At 51.9% G+C, this 18,987-nt stretch overlaps 1 protein-coding gene across 3 annotated transcripts in view; it reads left to right on the plus strand.

Moving 5' to 3' along the window:
- Positions 1 to 18,987, plus strand: part of Dis3l2 (DIS3 like 3'-5' exoribonuclease 2) — a 321,513-nt gene that overhangs the window by 276,590 nt on the left and 25,936 nt on the right. For all 3 annotated transcript variants that reach the window (XM_023722254.1, XM_023722255.1, XM_023722256.1), the window contains one exon: positions 11,620 to 11,699. In XM_023722254.1, coding sequence (XP_023578022.1) covers positions 11,620 to 11,699 — 80 coding nt within the window. The remainder of the gene's footprint in view (positions 1 to 11,619; positions 11,700 to 18,987) is intronic.

The following is an 18,987-nucleotide window of genomic DNA, read 5'->3' on the forward strand; positions in this document are numbered from 1 at the left end:
GGCCACAGCATGTGTCCAGCCATGGGAGCAAAGTGGCCAGATCTGGACTTGTACACTGTGCTGTGCCTTATGTGAGATGTCACCTCTGGGGAAAGTTGGGAAATGGGCCGTGAAGCTTTCTGTTCACATTTGCTATTCCTGTGAGTGATTGCCTCATAATAAGAACGTGTTGACTTTAAGTCCTGTAAGGAACATCAGCTCTGTCCTAGTCTGTACCCAGGGGCAGCTTGCTGTCCAGATAGGGTCCACAGCACATATCTCTAGGGGGTGAGGAGGGAGTGGATCAGGAAGAGGACCCAGGTTTTAGTGTCTGTCAGATAGGAAAGTGCTGGACCAAGGATCAGGGCCCGGACTCCAGTCCCAGGCCTCACGTGTATGACTTGGAACATACTTCTCAGCTGCTGTGAGTCGCCAGATTGTCCGCTACCCAGCAGGAATGGTGACGGCACCCTGCCTAGAAGGCTGCTAAGACGACCCAGCAAGAGTGCACAGATGTGCTCAGCACGGAAAGAGGCCTTGAGTCCGTGGGCAGACTGCAGCCATCTGGATCACTGCCAGTGCTCCTTCATCTGTGCCCAAGTTACACCTTCTCTTAGTAGTCTGACCAGTCTGTCACTTGTCTGGGGAGCAGTAAGTGTCCCTTCTTCCTCTGGCTTGGGTTGTGGGCATTTTGAGCACCTACTCTGCTGAAACCTCAGGCCAGTCCAGAGTGTGGAGTGGCTCTGAGCAGGTGGCCTCTGTCGTTGCACACTGCAGGACTTGTCATCTGTCCATCTGCATCTGCCAGCCCCTCACCCTTCTGCCGATATGCAGCGGCCTCTTCTGCCTACTCGGGCTGCTCTCGCTAGTGCCTCCCTGTGCGCCTCAATGTGTGTAGTATGACTGTCAGTATGACTCTGTCACCTCTGCCTGCCTTTTCCTGAATTATATATGGTGCCTGCTAGGGCCACAGACAGAGTGCTCAGATGTGGCATGAGCCTGAGGAAGCCCAGAACTGGCTTTTCTGACATTGTCATTTCAGAGATGAAGTCCTGGGAGCGATAGTAATGCTATTGCTATACGGATCTCCAGTCCTTTCTTCAGTTGGGTCATAACAGATCCCACCTCACCCTTATTTGTGCCACTTTCTTTCCTTATTTCTGCTGTTTAGTGTTTCAGCTTCCTGACTGATGTTTCCCAGTATAGTCTTTTGGAAACCTGAGCACAAAGAGTCCTTGGCTCACTCTCTGGCCATGTTAACTAGCCCTGTGGCTGAGCCATGCTGTTCAGAAGTGGACAAGGTGAAGCTGCCTGCCTATGCCTCTGTCACTGTCGTGTGAGTGGCTCACCTGCCCTTGTCTCCACGTTAGACACACCAGCGGGTCCACCTGCCACAGGCCACCCTCTCTGGGAAACCAAGGGCCAGGCTGCTCACCTCAAGTGGACACTGCCCATCACATGGGCAGAAGGAGGCCTCTGCTTTTCCCTTGCTGGAGAGCCTTAAGAAGGACATGATGTCAGTGTCCATCCATAGACCCAGAGGGGAGAGAGGCATGCTGTCAGAGCCCTTTGCATACAGAAAACAATAGCAGGTAGGCCCCAGGAGGAAATACAGAGGCTTCAGAGTCACATGGGTTTCATTCTGTTTCCAGCTGGCCCAGTGCCCCCTTATTTCTATACCACCTGGCCTTGAGCAGGTAACTGACCTATCTGAGTATCCATTTCCTCCCCCTTAACCAAGAGGCAGTAGGCTCTGCACATGTCACTCTCTTGGTGATGTCTGGTTGCATGTGGAGGCTTTGATTCTCACTACTTAGTATAGCCTGGGATTGCTTTTATCCAGAGACCCATGGAAGATCCCGGAAGAATCAATTGATGGGGATCACTGTAGTAGACTTAGTTTGCTTAGATGAGATAGTGGCTGGACCTGTGGAGATGTGGGTGTTCCACCTGCAGGCCAAAAGGGAAGAGCCAGTGCTCCAAAGCAGCCAGCCTATGCTGTGCCCAGGAGTCGTGCAGCATCCTCCTTCCCCAGTGAAGCAAGAAGCAGGTGAGCAGGCACATCTGCCAAGCTAGCAGCTTCAGCCCTGCTGTTAAGCAGGGAGCCTACCCCCAGGCACACAGCCTCCTGATGCTCCCATGGCCTGAAGCAAGCCTGCAGCCCAGGCTCCAAGGTGCCACATCAGGGCCACGTGGCAGTGTGGCCACCAGTGAGCTGTGTGAGCGCTGTGGGGCCACTGAGGACAGCAAGTGAAGCTTGAGACCTCACATCCCCCAGGGAGGCCACCAGAGGTACAGTAGTTTCCCAAGCACTAGACAGGCTAAGAAAATGACCCCTAGGATTGTGACATCTCTCAGGTTTTAGAGTCTTCACTTTTGTTCCAATCTGGCCAGTGAGTCCCAAACAGCTTCTCCAATGTATTGTGTTTTTCTTTGGCCTTCAGCTTATCACGGGGCCCACCCAAGCCTCGGGGTCACCATTCTTCATGTCGCCTAGAGCAGGCACTCTTCTATGTGTCTCCTTTATTCTTCACACAGTTTATGAAGTGGATGCTGTCATTGTCTCTGATCTACAGAGGCAAAAAATGAAGTACAAAGAGGTAAAGTAACTGGAGGCTGCTTAGCTAGGAGGAGTCCAGGGATTAGAAACCAAATGGTCTGAGAAGGCCATACACTTTCAATGTATTTGTTCGTTTGTTTATTTGGTGGTACTGGGAATTAAGCCCAGGACTTTTACACTGAGCTCCATCCACAGCCCTTTCTTCAGGGTCTCACTAAATTGTCCAAGTGAGGCTCGAACTCAGGATCCTCCTATCTCAGCACTTTCCTTCTAGATTAAGCATTTTCCTCCTATTAGCTATATTTTGTTGGTATGGTAGTCACAAGCAAAATGAACAGCTTTCTCGGGTAGTAAAGCCCAGGACCCCTGCAAGAAAACAAAAGAAAAAAAAAAAGGCCCTTGGAATGCTGGGAAAAGAACTTTGTGTAGTCTGACAGGCAAAGTACAGATGAGACTGGAAAGTTAGAGTGGAAGAGCCTCTGTCTCCTAAGTTCTAGCCCCAGAGCTCCCAAGAAAATTATGTGGGGCTAGAGGGAAAATAAATTTCCATTTAATAAAATTTTCCCCAGACATTATTGTGAGACTTACTTTTTAACATTTAATAGTATGTGCAGTTTCATAAATGATTTTCTACTATACAAGATTGTCCAAGGATTCTCTATACCAACACTGATTCTTCAGTTAGGAAGGCAAGTAAAAAGTGTGTTTGTTTCCTTCTGACTGGATCCTTGTCCTGCTGATAGCCTCCATGAGCCACCTGAAATTGTCTTAGTCTCTGCATTTCATCTGAGCTATAAGCGTCTATCTGCACTGTCTTTAAACTTCACAGCACCCACGTGTTCCTTGGTTTTTACCACAGGTAGAACAGCAACGGAAAAGACATATATTGTTCTGTAGAGAAACAGGCAAAGGCACAATTACCTTGGCTGGGAATAGGCACGCAGGTGGCCCCAGGTCCTCTGGGCAATCTCGGCCTCCCAGGTGTCTCTTCCCTGTGGCTCTGGGAAACCCATTAAGCAGTGTGAGATTGATGGAGATTTTGGGGGTGGATATGGTAGAGAAGGAGCCCCCTGCCAGGACATGTGCTCAACTCGCTTCTGCAGTTTGAAGCCAAATTATGGGAACGTGTAGCCGGCAAAGCGTAGATCGGCTACCCCAAGATCTGAAAGGATCTAAATGGGAGTGCTGTCCTGCAGTATGTTGTCTAGGTCCTGGGCCTTCTCTGGGAGAAGATGGCAGAAGTAGTCTGGGCTCCAGTCATGAACTTTGATAGCTGCTCTTGGCTGCGTGAGACAGGTGCACACAGCTACGGGAGAGCTGCTTCCTGCCCCTCGCTCCTCCTTACACACTGCTTCTTCAGGAAGCTCACAGCGTCTCTCCCAACAGATAAAGCCAGGGCTGGTCCTAAATGATTTCTTCCTGTAACCTTAGAAAGCATCCCATGTCCTGGAGGAAACAGGTTGCAGAGATAGCACAGAGAAGCTCGGCTGCAGACAGGTGGGAAGCCTGTGGCCCCAGGACCTGCCTTCCCCTCAGGCTCAGGGAGGGAGCAGAGTCAGCCAGAGCTGCTGGCTCCAGTGAGGCTTACATAACTCTCGACTCCTCAAGTCCCTGGAAACTGAGGCCAATTCCCTGGAAGATCACTCTGTTCTCTCCTGTTTTTTTAAGACTAGCGCCAGCTTGATCGCTGGCTCTGAGCACTGTGTGGGAATGTCCCGTTTTCTTTCTTCCGTGAACTGATTGCCTCCCATAATGGTCACTGTTTAATTAAGCTGTATGTAGACCAGCTGGGATCTCCTAGCTTTATCTCTTTTTGGCTTTTATTCTGAGAAAGTTTTATTTATGTATACCCTCATCTGTTTCCAAAAAAGAGTGTGAGAGGTCTTATATTAAAGGGCATAAACAGAGAAGCAAATACAACAGAAAGTCAGGCAGAAGCAAGAAAGGCAGCAGGGGACTGAAGCATCTTGGGCACCTGAGGGCACAGTCCCTGTGCCTGGGCATCACATTTTCAGATCTCAGCAGGAGAAGGCTGAAGGTACCCTGCCTGGGGAGATGAGGTGGGGGTTGTAGGTGCTTTTTATAACAAATCTCATTGAAAGTTAAAGGATATTTAGGCTAGGTACTGAGAACAATAAATGTCACAGTGATAATGTCTGTACTTATGGCAAATGGAGAAAGATTTTACAAGCCTGTTTCTTAGGATGAACCTTGGTGAGCATGGAGAAATATTCCTGAAACAGCCAGGAAGATGGCAAGGCTGCAGGTTAGCAGGCTTAGTGATGGACACACATCCTACCCCAGAGCTCTGTGGGAGTCCAGATAAAGCAGGGTGGGGGCACAGATAGCCGTGGCTGCCACCAGCCCCTTCACACCTCTGCTCTGGAGTGTCACACACAAATGGTAGAGCAGCTGCTCTGCGGCAGGAGCTCCCTGGGTCTATAGTGTGGTGTCTCCCACTCCTACATAGTGGGAAGCAGGTTGGCATCCTGGACTGTGTCTCCCACCTGCACCCACCTCCAGGCACCTGGAGGGGCCACATGACCTGCCCTACAGGGAATGTTGCTGCTTTCCTGTGAACACATCTGTGAGTGAGACCCCAGAGTCTGAGCAGAAATGGTTCTAGGTAGTGCTATTCAACAACCTGGAGCATGAAAACTGTTGACATGTCCTCCTGAGTCAGATGGCAGGGTGCCTGCACCCTCTCCCCATCTGGCTGCACATGGCACATGCATGCTCACTTACCATGCCTATACTCATGGTTGTCACCTGACTCAGGAAGTTTGTTTTGTTTTGTTTTCTTTTAGACAATGTAGCCTAGGCTGGCCTTGAACTCCTGGTGTTCCTCTTGCCTCAGTCTCCCTTCCCTAATGCTAGGATTACAGGCGAGCACCACCATGTGTGGCTCTGGCTCAGGAAGCTGAGAGACAGAAATGGGATTCACTGGTAGGGTGAGGCCTGGCAAGACAGCTTCTGGGATAGGGACTGTGGATGTGCTACAGGTGGCAGGCAGGGGACAAGCCCTCCCTGCAGAAGGCTGCATGGGACCATGGTAAGTGGAGCTTGCCTGCCACGGTCCTGCTGGAGGCACTGAGCAGCCCAAAGAGCAGGAGGCGGCTTGGCAGTTCAGCAGGGAGCTGTTGCTGGCTCTCTTCTAGGCCTGGTCTGCTGGCCAAAGTGCCCAACTGCAGAGCAGCCTTCCCTCTAGGCTGCCCATAGATCCAGGACAGAAATTTCTTCTTTAGAACAAACAAAACCTCAGCATTGAAGAATCCTCATCCTGTCATTTTTAGCTCTAATGAGACTAAAACAAGCCTCTGGAACAAGGTGCAGCGGAGTCAGGAGAAGTGGCCTTAAGTGAAAGCACAGCTGTGGGGTTTCAGGCGGCACTGCAGGGAGGCGTCATCCAGTGGCAGTGGCCAGCCTTGCTTTGGACTTTCCAGCACTAATGAATTGGGAACTCCATGCTGAACAGGATTTAGTTTGGTGGGTCCTGCTGCCAGCAGATAGATGTATTTTTCTTGAAAGACCAGGGTGCCAGAAATCTCCATGATTACGTTACTGGAGCAAGGTCCTTTTTTGTGGTTTGTGAAGTTGAGCGTCAGGACTACAGGATTCTCTTGCTCTTTCTCACTCTTATTTTTTCCAGGTCAGAACCAAAGCTTGGGGTGGGGAGGAAAATCCTGCTGAATGAGCAAGTTCTTTCTTAAAAAGCTCTCTCCAAGTCCAAGAAGACTTCACTGGACTTAGGAGAAAGAAATTTAATACATTGCCATAGAATTGCTATTAACCAAGTTAAAGCAAAGCGTACAGCATCTTTGTCTTATAAAAGAAAGCAAAGAGGAGATGGAAAAAGAAATAATGCTTAGGAAGTCCAAACCAAACAGTGAAGACTAATGAAGGAAAATTAAAGATCATTTTGGAGAATGTGAAGATTTCCTCCTAATAAGACTTTTCAATTGCAAAACCAAGGCTTCCAGGTAGAAGGCTCTTCTGTCCCTCTGAAGTACGCTATAAATGCCATCCCAAGATGATGCCCTCGTGGTGGGATTGCCCACTTCTATCAGAGGAGAGCTGGATATGCTGTGGGCTTTGCTGACCGGCAAGGGGAGGCGGCAGCTATTGGGAGACTGGAGGTTTCCCAGGCCGGTCCTTGACCTGCGCATGAACCTGAGTCCTAATAGCTAGCAGATTGAAGCAAGCTCGCAGGCCTGGAGAACCGCAGTGGGTTGAACTGGAGCAATTCTGGCCAAAGAACTAACACTTGACTTTACCAGCAGCTTCTCAGATACACCCTGTGAGAGCAGCCCTGAGCAGGCCCACAGGTCTTCTGCTTAGTTCTAGAGCGGCCTGTGGAGATGCCCAACTGCTTCATCTTGCAGGGGCTGCAAGTGCCCCTGGGCTGAGAAAAACCCAGCTGTCCAGAAAGGTCACCTTGCAGCTGTTGTAGACAACACAGAGAATTCTTCAACTTCCCAACCGAGATTTTCCCTTCCAAAGTCAGGCTAGGAGTTCTCAAAAGCACCAGTAGCTGGTACATGTCTTAGTTGATGGGGTTAGGACTGCATAACATTCACCAGGTCTGTGGCACCAGCTATGCACCTGAGTGATTAAAGCCTGGCTTCCTGGCCCAGGGATACCTGGCATGCACCGTTGCTCCCCTCCTCCTCCCGCCTTCCTGTCCCTTTCCATCCCCCTCATTGGTTATTCTTACGAATACAGTCTGACCCACTGGGTTTACTGGGCTGGGATTCAAAAAGCCTGTCTTGCACTGATTACACTGAGTGACTCCATGGACACCCGCCCCTTGCCCTGCCCTTTGCGCAGCCTGGACGTTCATACTTCCTTGTGGTCTTAATGAAGTCTCCTCCCCCGGGAGTGGATCTGAGAGGCCTATGGAGGCCGTAAGGGTCCTGGGTTGCCATTCGTGTTCCTTGCTCACTGTTGCCACCTGCTGGGACAAGGCCTTAATGGTCTCCCTTGCCACCCAACCCAGAGATCACAAGGAGCTGAATATGGGACCTACACCCCAAAGTCTGGAGATCGCATCTCCTCTCCAGAGATCCTCATCCAGCTGCCCTAGCAAAACTGTGCAGTTCCCTGGGGCCAGCTGTCCTGAGGCAGAAGGAGTTAGGGAGAAACCTCCTGCTCATCTGCCCAGAACCTTGTCCTATGTGGTTTCAGCCCAAGCCCCTAGAAGTAGGCGGTACTTCACTTTCCACCCAGGCAGATGTCCTGTGCTCCGGGCTTCTGTAGGAATGGAGGCCTCCCCACCCTCTGGGCTTGTTTTCTGGGCCTCCTGCCCCTCTGGCAGAGGCCAAAGGAGCAGACTTGTGATTGCCTTGGGTGTCTTTTCTCCCTCCCTCTGCACCCAGTGCCAGTCATGATGTGACCAGGGAAAGGGCTGGGCAGGGGAGAGCCCTTACCCTCTGGGAAGGGAAAGGCTTCATGAAGTCCCAAAGAGACTGCCATTCCTGCAGCTGCCTTTCCAAGCTGAGCTGCTCCATGGGTGGTCCCTACAGGCCTTGATTAGGGCCGCTCCCTGGCACAGATGGCAGGGCATAGGCCCGCCTTGTCCTGGGCAGACTGGCTGGGCAGGAAGTACCAGCAGCCACCATGAGGGGAGAACTGTGTACTCCAGAGCTATAGGCAAGATGGAGTGTTTGAGCCCGTCTTGCTCTGCTGTACATAGCAACTGAGGGGCTAGATGGAAGACAGGGTCTGTTACCTAGATGAAAGGGAGAAGCCAGGTGTAGTGGTCCATCCTCACAAGTTCAAGGCTGGCCTGGGCGGCATAGCATGGCCCTGACTTGAAAAAAAAAAAAATAACTGCAACAAATAAATAAATAAAGGAAAGAGAAGAAGAAAAAAGGCAGTGTGTTGGCACATATCTGTACCTCGGCACTCAGGAGGCTGAGGCTAACCTGGACTGCATATTGAGACCCTGCTTCAAAATAAATTAAACAAACAGACGGCAGGGACAGAGTTGAATGTCTTCTGGGAATAGTGGTAAGGGCCTTGAGTACTAGATTCCAGGCAAAGCTACCTGTCCAGAGTCTTGGAGAGCTCTTGGGAGAGATTCATCCCCCAGTAGACCAGGAAGGGGATGATCAGAACCACTTTGCAGAGGTCAGAAGACAGAAGGTGCCCCCCCCAAAAAAACAGGAAGGGTTTAGGGCACAGAGGTAAAGAAGAGCTGTGTAGTGCCCAGCCTTCGGCAGATGAAGGGTGCCCTGCTCCTGGCTGGGACCACTGCTGTCTCTGCAAGACCTACTTGATTGGTAGCCACTGTCCACATGGCCCCTCTGTTAGTCAGCATCTGTTCCTGCGGGCAGCCAGCCTCCAGAGCCTGCTTGGGCTGTGTCCAGCTCATGTCCTATCTCCCACTGCAGGAAGCTGGCCGCAGCACTGAAAGAGGCCAGTGCCCCGGAGGTGATCTTAGAGAATAGCTCAGCTGCATGGTGAACATGGATTAGGAGGGGAGGGCCGCCAGTGGGTGGAGGCAATGCTTGTCCTCAAGAACAATGACTGGAAGGCCAGCATGGTCCCTAGAGGCTTCCCTCCTCTCCCGCAGGTCTCTTGCTCTTGCTTCCTCTGGGAGTTCTGCTTGCTCTCAGGCTGGTGACAGCAATCACAGCACTGGCCCTCCTATCCTGTGCACCACAGCTTCGTCACCTATCACTAGACCCCTTCCACTCTGAGGGCCAGCAAAGGTTGGGCATGGATTGGTTAGAATTTCTGATCAGGGACTGAGGGAATATAGGCCTCACTGGAGATGAAGTCTGCTCCCCTCTGGAGTCCCTAAAGTGGACCAGTCAGTGGGGAACAGCTGCCTGAAAGTAGGGTATTGGAGAAGAGGAGATGCCTGTGAGCTGTTCCCCTGGAGCGTAGATGATGCCCGGGAGTGCAGCACACCCAATGGCTTCCAGCAGGGGCCACAGTAATCTGGGCCAGATACTTACTAAATTTCTCTAAGCACAGACATAGGAACTGACCATGCAAGCCTAGACTTGAGGATTAAATAAGATCACACGTGAAGGATGTAAGGTGCTTAGACAGAAGATGCACTCAGTAAATATTAGCTCTATATATGACTCCCTGTCACGAGATGCTGTTTTGTTCCAGGCAGCCCCTCTCAATTTTGTTTCCTTCCTGTTCCTCCTGCACGCCCTGATTTCCTCTATTGCCATAGTTCTCTCTGCTCTCTTGCCCCATTACTCTTCTCTCAAGTCTTCCTGGCATGTGGATGACCTGATGTCCCTGCCAGTGTCTAGGTCGTTAGATCAAGGCCCACCGATGGAGGCTGCTGGTCCATTCCACCCATCTTGCCCTTTCCTACTGTATCCCAGTATCCCCATTCTCATCTCTCCTGCCTGCTCTTCCAGATGGCCTCTTGGGATGCTCCCCATGATTCTCTTTATTCTACATCCTTGGATAGTCTGATCCCTTTGTAACAAGTCGCCATCTCATTTCCAACTGCAGGGGCCCAACTTGTGCCTGCAGGTTATGGTTTTGTGCACCAGTCTCGGGACTGTCATCTCCACATGCAGTGTAACAGACCGGTGGTCCTAGCTGTCCCCAGGGAGCGGGGCTGCTCCCCCCCAGCGCCACCGCTGCCCAGGCAGGGTCTCACTGTCTGTGAGGCGTCCCCCCGGCACCACGCTCTGCAGTGCTGAGAGCACACAGATGCTGTGGGTTTGGGTCACAATTCTAGTTCTAATCATGGTATGAACAAATTACTGAACCTTTCCAGCCCCAAACTTGTCATCAGGGAAAGGACAGCCTTCACTCAGTGGTGTTTCTGATTTTCTAAGCCATAAACTCATAACTTAAAACATTGAACTAAAGTATATGGACATTTCTAAGCTATGTTTGCTTTTCAGCAGACAAAACCAATAAAGGCTGACCTCACTACCAAAAGAGAAGTGTGTCTATAATTAACAGTGTGTTTTGTTGTTTTTAACTGAAAGAAAGAACTGTGAAGAGCCGAGCCATGCTCTGTAGGGAAAGCACGTCTTTGACTTGAAGTTCCTGGCTCTGCCACAGTAAAGAAAGGCTTGTTTCTGTGTTTGAGTTTTTGCCTGGGTCAGTAAGAGGACAGAATATTCCTGAGCTTGTTTCCTCTGAGGGAGAGAGAAATTGTCCAGTATCTAATGATGCAGATCACTGGCTGTGTTAACAGCCCTGTGGTGAAAAAAAATCATAATGATATATCCTAATGTGCAGTTAATTTTAGTTAAAATTTCCCTGATGATTTAAAAGCCAGGTAAATTTGCAAATACAGCAATGGCCTGGCATTTTGGAAAGGTTAAATCTGCTACCACCGCTGCCCCCTGTCCAGGCTGTAACAGGACTGAGCCCCCTGAGCTCTGTTGGACTCCTCACTGAGCACCCCCCACGAAGGCCAGAGAGAAACCAGGGCTGTGTGGCAGGTGTCCTGAGCAGAATCAGAATCAGCTGGGGGTTCCCTGTCCATCCCCAATCTGTCTTCCTCCCAGCAGTTCTGGTCAAACACATGAGCTGTCCTTAATCTCTTCCCTCCTGTCCTGGTTTCTCCCAGCATCTTCCAGCTCCAGGACACCCCCGCTGGCTCCTGCACCCACCCTCTCTCCTGAGTCCAAGGCTCATGCATGCTAGGCAACCACTCTGCCCCTTCATTTTACTTTGAGACAGGGTCTCACTAAGTTGTCCAAGCTGACCTCAGACTTGCAATCCTCCTGCCTCAGCCTCCTAAGTAGCTAGAATCCCAGGTGTCATCCCTGCTCCTGGCCTCAGAAACTTAATGTAAAGTCACATTTCTGTACGTTTCTCAGCCTGATGCTGTGACTGCTGCCCAGGGCCTCTGCTGGACAGCTCTGGGAGGTGACCCTCCTGCAGCATAAGGCAGGCACTTCATAGATGTTGGCGGGTGCTGAATGAACAAATAGGTGCCTGGTGGCGGCCCCCTTGGCACAGGGCCCCCCTGGCTCCATACGCCCACTAGAGGACACTGACTGCCTGATTCCTTTGTTTGTCACTGCTGTTAGAGCAAAGGAAACTGCTGTTGGAACTCACCTGTTCCCTCTCCTCTGTCCGTTCAGCTCAAGCTGGCTTTCACACTGGACCACGAGACCGGGCTTCCCCAAGGCTGCCACATCTACAAGTACCTCGACAGCAACAAGTAAGTGCATGATGCTGCCCTGCTGACCAGGGCATGTGGCAAGGACTCACACTCTTTGCTATTCTTCCCCAAAACAGCTGACACAAAAATGTATATTTTTTGCCTCTGCACATGGCATTTGAAGAACTCAACTAGGAAAAGTTGTGATGTACTAGAGGTATTTTTTGAAAAACTGGGTCTCGCTGTATAGTTCAGGCTGGCTTCAAGTGCTGGATCACACGTGTACTACTACACCTGCTTGTAAGTCTACCTGAGCACACACTTCCTCCCCACCTCAGCTTCCTGCAGAGCATGGCCCGCTCGTGCTGCCTCTGACCACATGATGCTAGCTGGAGTCAGTCTGTGCTCACAGCAGCAGCACTCGTAAGCTCTGCTGTCATCCTCTGTTCCCTCTCCTCTGTCCATTCAGCACCACCATACACAGCCTCCAGCCCCATTCGTGGGACATGGGGTCAACAGGGTGCTCTGTGGGGACTCACAGAGGGTTGACATGGGGGCCCTGTGGAAAGCTGGCCCCATCATCATCTTGAAGGCCCTCTCCCTCCTCTCAGATGCCTACAACCCTGGCTGGGTGTTGTTCGTGAGGCAGTGACAGCGGTGGCCAGGGATGCAGGGCCTCGCTCGCTGATGATGACGATGCCACAGCTCCCCTGAGCGCCAACTCTCTCGTGCCTTCCAGCTCTCACACACACGGCCTGGAGCTCTTTCCTTGTTTTATCTATGGAAACTGAGGCCAGGCTCACTTCAGGTGCAAACGTCCATGCAATCACGTGATAAGTGGAAGACAGTTGTCCCCAGTGACTACCCTCAGAAACCCCAGGCAGTGACAAGAGTGAGCCCAGCTGGTCTTGAGGACAGTGAACTCATGTCTGGCTTCCATACCAAAGCGAGGCCAGGCAAGGTAGTGCACACCAGGAATCCCAGTGTTTGGGGCATTTAGATGACAAGTTCAAGCCCAGCTGGGGCAATTTAGCAACTCAGTTATACCCTGTCTCAAAATAAAAGGTTTTAGAATGGGGCTGGAGGCTGTGTATGGTGGTGTACAACAGTAATCTCAGCACTTGGGAAGCTGAGGCAGGAGGTTTGCTGCAAGCTCAAATCCAATTTAAGTTACATAATGAGTTTAAGGCCAGCCTGGGCTACAGAGCGAGACCCTGTCTTAAAAAAAAAAAATCATTTTCAAATTTTATTTTTTAGTGCCCTAGGGCTTCATTGTGATTCCTGTTCTTTAGCTCTATATTTAGGTTAGACGTTAATATCCTAGCTTCAGAGTCTTGCATTCGAACCTCAAGCCCACTTATCGTGTGGTTCTGCATCACATCAGACGTCCTCTGGGTAGTGAGAAGGGTATTCCTGAGTCTCTGTTCACAGAGCAGCTGTGCCTGCTGGGTCCTGTGGAGGCCTCAGCTCTAGGCTCCGGGCATTAGCTGCAGGCCTGTAACTGTGTTCATGTTACCTTCCTCTTCATTTCAGACCTCTGGAAAGTTCCCTGTCACTCCTTCATGCCCAGACTCATACCTAGTGACTCTTCTGGTACACGTCAACCATTGCTTTTCTAGTTGTATTAGCAGAGAGGCCCATGCAAGTACCAGAAATGGCCATCTTGTCAGTACCAGAAATCTGAGTCAGTTTCTAAAACTGTCAACTCCAGTTGCTCCCTCACTGATCCAGCATTCAGAGCATTTCTGTTAAGTGCTGGGGCTGCAGTGCTGATAAGCATGGACTCCGCACTCCAAAGCTCATGGCCGGTAGAGGGCCCAGCACTCATCCATCGCCAGCAGGACAGCTCAGGGGCATGGCCTCACCCACCTCCCTCAGGCAACCAGCCTCTTCCCCTGCCCAGTGTCCCTTGCAGGCCCTTACCTTGAGTCTTCCACATGGTGTGTCCTGTGCATCCACACCACTTCCTGTTTCTAGAACATTCCCTCCTTTATATTCTCTAGCATGCTCTGGGTGATCCTGCTTCTACTCAGCTAAGTGCTCCTTCTAGAAGCTACTCCATGCCCTGACAATGACCACCAACCAGTCTCACTGATCAATTGATTGTTGCTCACCCAGGTACTGCCCCACCCCCCTCTGGTCCTACTTCTAGTCTAGCCCTGCGTCTCAGTCAGCACTGACCTGTGGGCTTCCTCTTGTAGTCAAGACTTCCAGAGCTCATGGCCTAGTTTGGTCCATGTCTGTGCCCCTCATGCCTTCTCTAGTCCCTGGTGACATTGGCTGGCAAGGGGAAGGCAGGAGCCAAATTTCAGCCTTGATGGGGCAGGGCACCTGTGACAGCAGGGAAAGCTGTCCTCCTGGGTAATTATGCACATAGCAGAGAGGAGCTGGCAGCCCTAGCGCAACTCCATAAATATATCAGTAGTGTACGTAGATTTTGTCTCGTGGTGACGTACAGTAATGACCAAGAGGAGCAGCCCCACATTACACTAACTCGGGCAGCTCCATCCTCTGTTCATGAGGTCTAGAGCTTGCCATCTGTGGGATGTAATGGTAACAGGAGCCCCTGCAGCCCAAACACCCCCTCAGCAGCACTCAGCCATTTATACTCCTAAAGCCAATCAACAAGGATATTTCTCTGTCTTTTACAGATTAGAAAACACAAACAAGACCCAAGGCAAGGTCCCAGCTTGTTGGGTGGAGCCTTGCTTCAGACCCAGGGCAGGCATCCCCAAGCCCCTCCACGTGGCCTCTTCCAGGCAGGCCTGCTGCATTTCAGAAGCAGCCCTGAGGAGACCCTGGGAACCTGGTTCCCGTTTGTGGGAAGCCTGGTCTGGGGGATCCTGCTCCTTCTGTGTCACCCCTGTCTGGTTGGTAGAGGAGCATCCCCACACTGGTGAGGCCTGTACACATAGAAGGTGGATGCAGGGTTACCAGAGAGCTCAATGAGGATGGTGTGGGGTACCCAGGGTACCCTGGAAGAGCTCCATAGGAGTTGAGTGTGGCTGCCCTGGCAGTGGACCCTGGCAGCCTAGGTCTGGTTTCCTGGTGCCCCCTGATATGCCCATTGTTGATGGTCCCCAGGGTGCCCACAGTCAGCTGTCCCTGAGGGCTCTGCGGAGTCACTTCCAATGCTGTGCCTCTCTTAACCTGGGGACAGGTTCTTTTGCTAAATGAATAAAACAAACCTTTTGTCTTTTCCTGCCTGGCTGGGTGCCTCACTTTGGCATGGTGAGACACATAGTCATCAGAAGCAGCCTACAACAGACCCTGTGAGCCCACCCTGATTGTCCTCCAGGCCCTGAGCACACAGCCCCATCCAAGCTGTTTGCCCTCAGAACGTGTTCCCCAGGCAGGTGGGCAGGACCCAGATTAGGTTGTGGATGGGCAGTTCTGACCCACAGACAGACAGACTTGAGCTGTGTTAACACATGAGAGGTGTGGGGATGAGGGTGGGGGACACATACACCCCAGGCTTTAGACTGCACCCCACCTGCCCTGTTCAGTCTTGTGGTGAGATCCTCTCCTTGAGGAGGCACTCAGGAGAATCTGGCACACATGGCTCCCCCTGCTCCTCCATGCATCTAAGCCCCTGTCACCCCCAGTAGGTCTCAGTGGCTGGAGGTGTGATATGGCCTTCTCTGCTGAGGTTCCAGCACTGCTGTCCTGCTCAGGCCCAAGCTGATGTGCATCTGTGTGTGTTCACCATCTCTGTGGGGCAGGAGCACCAGGAGGTTCCCCACACACCTCCCTCCAGCCACCTCTGATCTGAGTCCCAGGCCCACACACCACCCTCTGGTCCCCAGGGTCCTGCAGCTTGGAGGGCCTTTGCAGTGCCCCTCCTGCCCTTGGCCTCTAGCTGCCACATTCCTTAGCTGATAATGACCTGGCTCTGTGCCAGTCTACCCTGCTAATCCCTCCTGCCATGGGGGGGGGAGCGCTTCTGCTGACCCTCAGGGGCCAGCTGTGGGAGCTGTGGTATGGGTTTTCCGGGGGCCACCATCTGCTGAGCTCCTGGCTGTGGGTGATACATTCATCCCAGGGTGGCCATCCTGTGGCTTCTCATTCCTTCACTCGGCCTGAGCTATCATCTTCTCCAGACTGCGCAGAACCACCCAGAGGCAGGTGTGCCCCATCCCCAGTCTTTGCCAGGGAGTTCAATCCTGCACCCCAATAAAGTACCCTTGAGCCAGAAATCCTTGTTTCCTGGCCCCTTGAAGAAGGCCCTTGAGTCCTTCTAGGTGACTCTCCTCAAGTCTTCCGTGCACATCTTCCTCCTCTCTGTGTGGCTCACACATCCCCAGTAGACTGCTTTGGCATTAGACCTAAGGGGAGAGCCTTCGAGGGTGCAATGCAGGGACATCACCAGCCCTGCTCGGGGAGGCTGGGCCGAGGAGGCTGGGCCAAGAGGCCTCCCGCCTGCCCGCACACCCAACCTTCACCTGCTGCCCCTGCTCCATGGTGCGGCCCAGTCTGCATCACGGCACACCTGTGACCGAGCCTGCATCTCAGAACAGGAGGGCCACCCATGTGTCAGGCCTAAACGTGCCCAGCACTTCTCTGAAGGTAGTTTCTCGCCCACCAGGCAATGGCTGAGCCAGGGCCTTGAGGCCACCTTTCTGCCTTTTTCTCAGAGCCACTCTGGTGCTACTCAGGAGAGTTGAGGTCTGTCAGGAGGCAGATGCCAAGGTGGAATTAGTGTGCAGCAAAAGAGTGGAGGATGCCACTGAGGAAGGTACAGGAAGAGCAGAGTAGTAGGAGCCACCCACCTGCGCACAGGCATGACCCCAGGAAGGAAGAAGGGAAGGGGGTGGGCAGGAGGTCCTAGGCCGCAGCCATCTCGGAGCCAGCTTTAGCTAGCTAGCAGGAGTTCCTGGAGCCATAGGCAGCATCTTGTGCAGGAGGAGCTTCACCTCCTGCAGGACCCCGCAGGGCAGCCACAAAGTCACTGTCTGGGAGAGGCTCTCCACAATGTGATGGCAGGAAGTGTGGTTGGGGCCGACGCGGTGGGGACCTGCGCAGCTGTCCCCAGGAGAAACCCTTGTGCTGCCTTCCCTGCTGCCACTCTTTGGTGAGGACAGAGCAGGGGACCTGGATCAGGGCCTGGGTTTAATTCATCTCTTCCTCTGCCTGGTTCTTTCCTTTTCCTCCCGACTGAATAAGCAGAGGATCTTTCCCAGCAGTCCTGACAACTTCAGATCCACACCAATCCTTCCCAGCACTTGAGAAATGGTACTTTCTGCCTGCGCTTGGGGCGGGTGCCAGGTCCCCCGGCGAAGGGTGTGTTGTTACCTAAGAGGGTTTGTGGCAGAGCGTGAGTGCCTCCAGGCTTCCATGGTCACTGCCAGCTTGGGATGAAGAAGGCCTCTCTTGTTCCTGCTCAAGTCCCAGCTCAGGAAAAAGGGGAGGGAGCTACAGAAAAGGGGGGGTTATGTGGAGGCTGCATAGCAAGGTGATGCCAGGGGTGACCTCATGCGGCAGCTGCGGCTGCCCCTGCATGTGGGAGCAGCTCAGCCAGGTGTGAGCTCACGTGACCACTGCAGCAGGTGGGGCTCGGCCTGGCCCAGCACCAGCCCACTCCTCTGCCCACAGCAGACTCCAGCAATGCTCAGTGGAGGACACTGTCGACCGGGGTCCCTGATGCCCTCATGCCTTTCCTGCCCATACCTCACTCGGCACAGCAGTAGTCAGGATAGTTCCTTCATCCTCAGTTCTTCCTTCTCAGGAGAGGAAAGGGTATAAACTGATCCCTGAAGCATCCTGTCTGTGGTCAAGCTTTAGGGTTTTTTTTTAAAGCCAAGCATGGTGGCACACACCTATAATCCCAGCACTGAGGAGGCTGAGGCAGGGAGATTGCATTAATTCAAGGCCAGCTTGGGCTGCAGAGTGAGTCCCTATCTCAAAAAAAAAAAAAAAAAGGCAGAGCCAACAAGAAGGCAGCTACATGGCTTCCAGGACCTTTCAATCTCTGTCTCCAGGGCACCTGCACAGGTACTCTGGCCAGGGCAAGCTGTTTCTCAGCTAGGCAGTTCAGGACCCTTTCCCCAGACTTGCTGAAGACCCAGGAAGGACAGAGCTGTGGTCATGTTTTAAGACCCTGAATTGCCACCATAGAGAGTCCTCCTGTTGCCTTTCCGAGCTCACAGCTGACCAGAGCAGAGTGGTGTGGAAGCCCCAAGAGTGGGAAGCTTGTGCTAGCTGCAGGCTCGCAGCAGACCCAGTAGTGCACACACAGAGCACTCTGGTCCCTGTCCCCTCTTTCCACAGTACACAGACTGGAGAGTGGATTTTGACAGTAATCTCACTTTGTAAAACTTCCTGTTGAACATGGATGTGCATAAAGACCTGTGCACAACCCTGAGCAGGAGGCAGCAAGCACACCCAGGTGGGGAAACAGAACAGCCCCTCTCTCCCCCAGAGGCAGGGCCCTGTAGCTTCTGATGCTAGAGGTTAGCTTATCTGGCCCTGAACGTGGAGTGAATGCCATCAGACTGTGTCCAGTTTCTCCTCTCTCGCACCTTAGTTAGGAGAATGTGACTTAGTTGCTGCACTAATCTCCACTCGTCTCCAGTGCTGCACGAATTCCCCTCGTATGAATGAGCCACAGCTTATCCACTCTGTTAATCCAGTTGGCATTTGGGATGCTTCCAATTTGGGGTGACATAAGCAATTTTTTAAAAATGTATTTAATATAGGGTCTACAGGGTCTACAGGATCAGACTCATAGTGATCCTCCTGTGTTCAGCCTCCCAAGCACTGGGATTACAGGCACGTGCCACCACACCCAGTCTTAATCACCATCTCAGCGTGCCCCAGGGGTGAGGCAGCATGGCAGGCCAGGGATTGAACCCCAGCCCCTGTGTTTGCCTAAGCAGGCGCTTTAATCCCCTGAGCTATCTGGCCAGCCCAGACATAAGCAATTCTGCTTGTACATATCTTTTGGGGCACATACACATATATCTGCTTTTCAGAATTGCCTAGGAATGAAATTGTTGAATCATGTTATTCTACCAGTGATGTATGAGAGCTCTGCTTTCATTCAGTAAGCTGCCTTTTCAAGTTGCTTGCCTTTTTTCTCCTGCGTTTTTTGGTTTTGTTTTTGTGGTTTTCGGAGATGTCCTTAAAAACTTACCTCAGCCTCCTAGGTGCTGGGACTACAATTATATGCCACCATGCCCAACCAGTAATGCTTAATTTTAATGAAGTTCAATCTATCCTTTTTTTAGCCTTAAGGGCTTTTGTATCCCTTTTAATAAATTTTTGCCTATATCAAAATTTTGAAAACATATTTCTAACTTCTTTTCTTGTGCTGAAACCACACTTCTATAATACTGTACCTTTTTTTTTT

This window comes from Octodon degus, unplaced genomic scaffold (assembly GCF_000260255.1).
Source record: "Octodon degus isolate 3935 unplaced genomic scaffold, OctDeg1.0 scaffold00089, whole genome shotgun sequence".
Lineage (NCBI taxonomy): Eukaryota > Metazoa > Chordata > Mammalia > Rodentia > Octodontidae > Octodon > Octodon degus.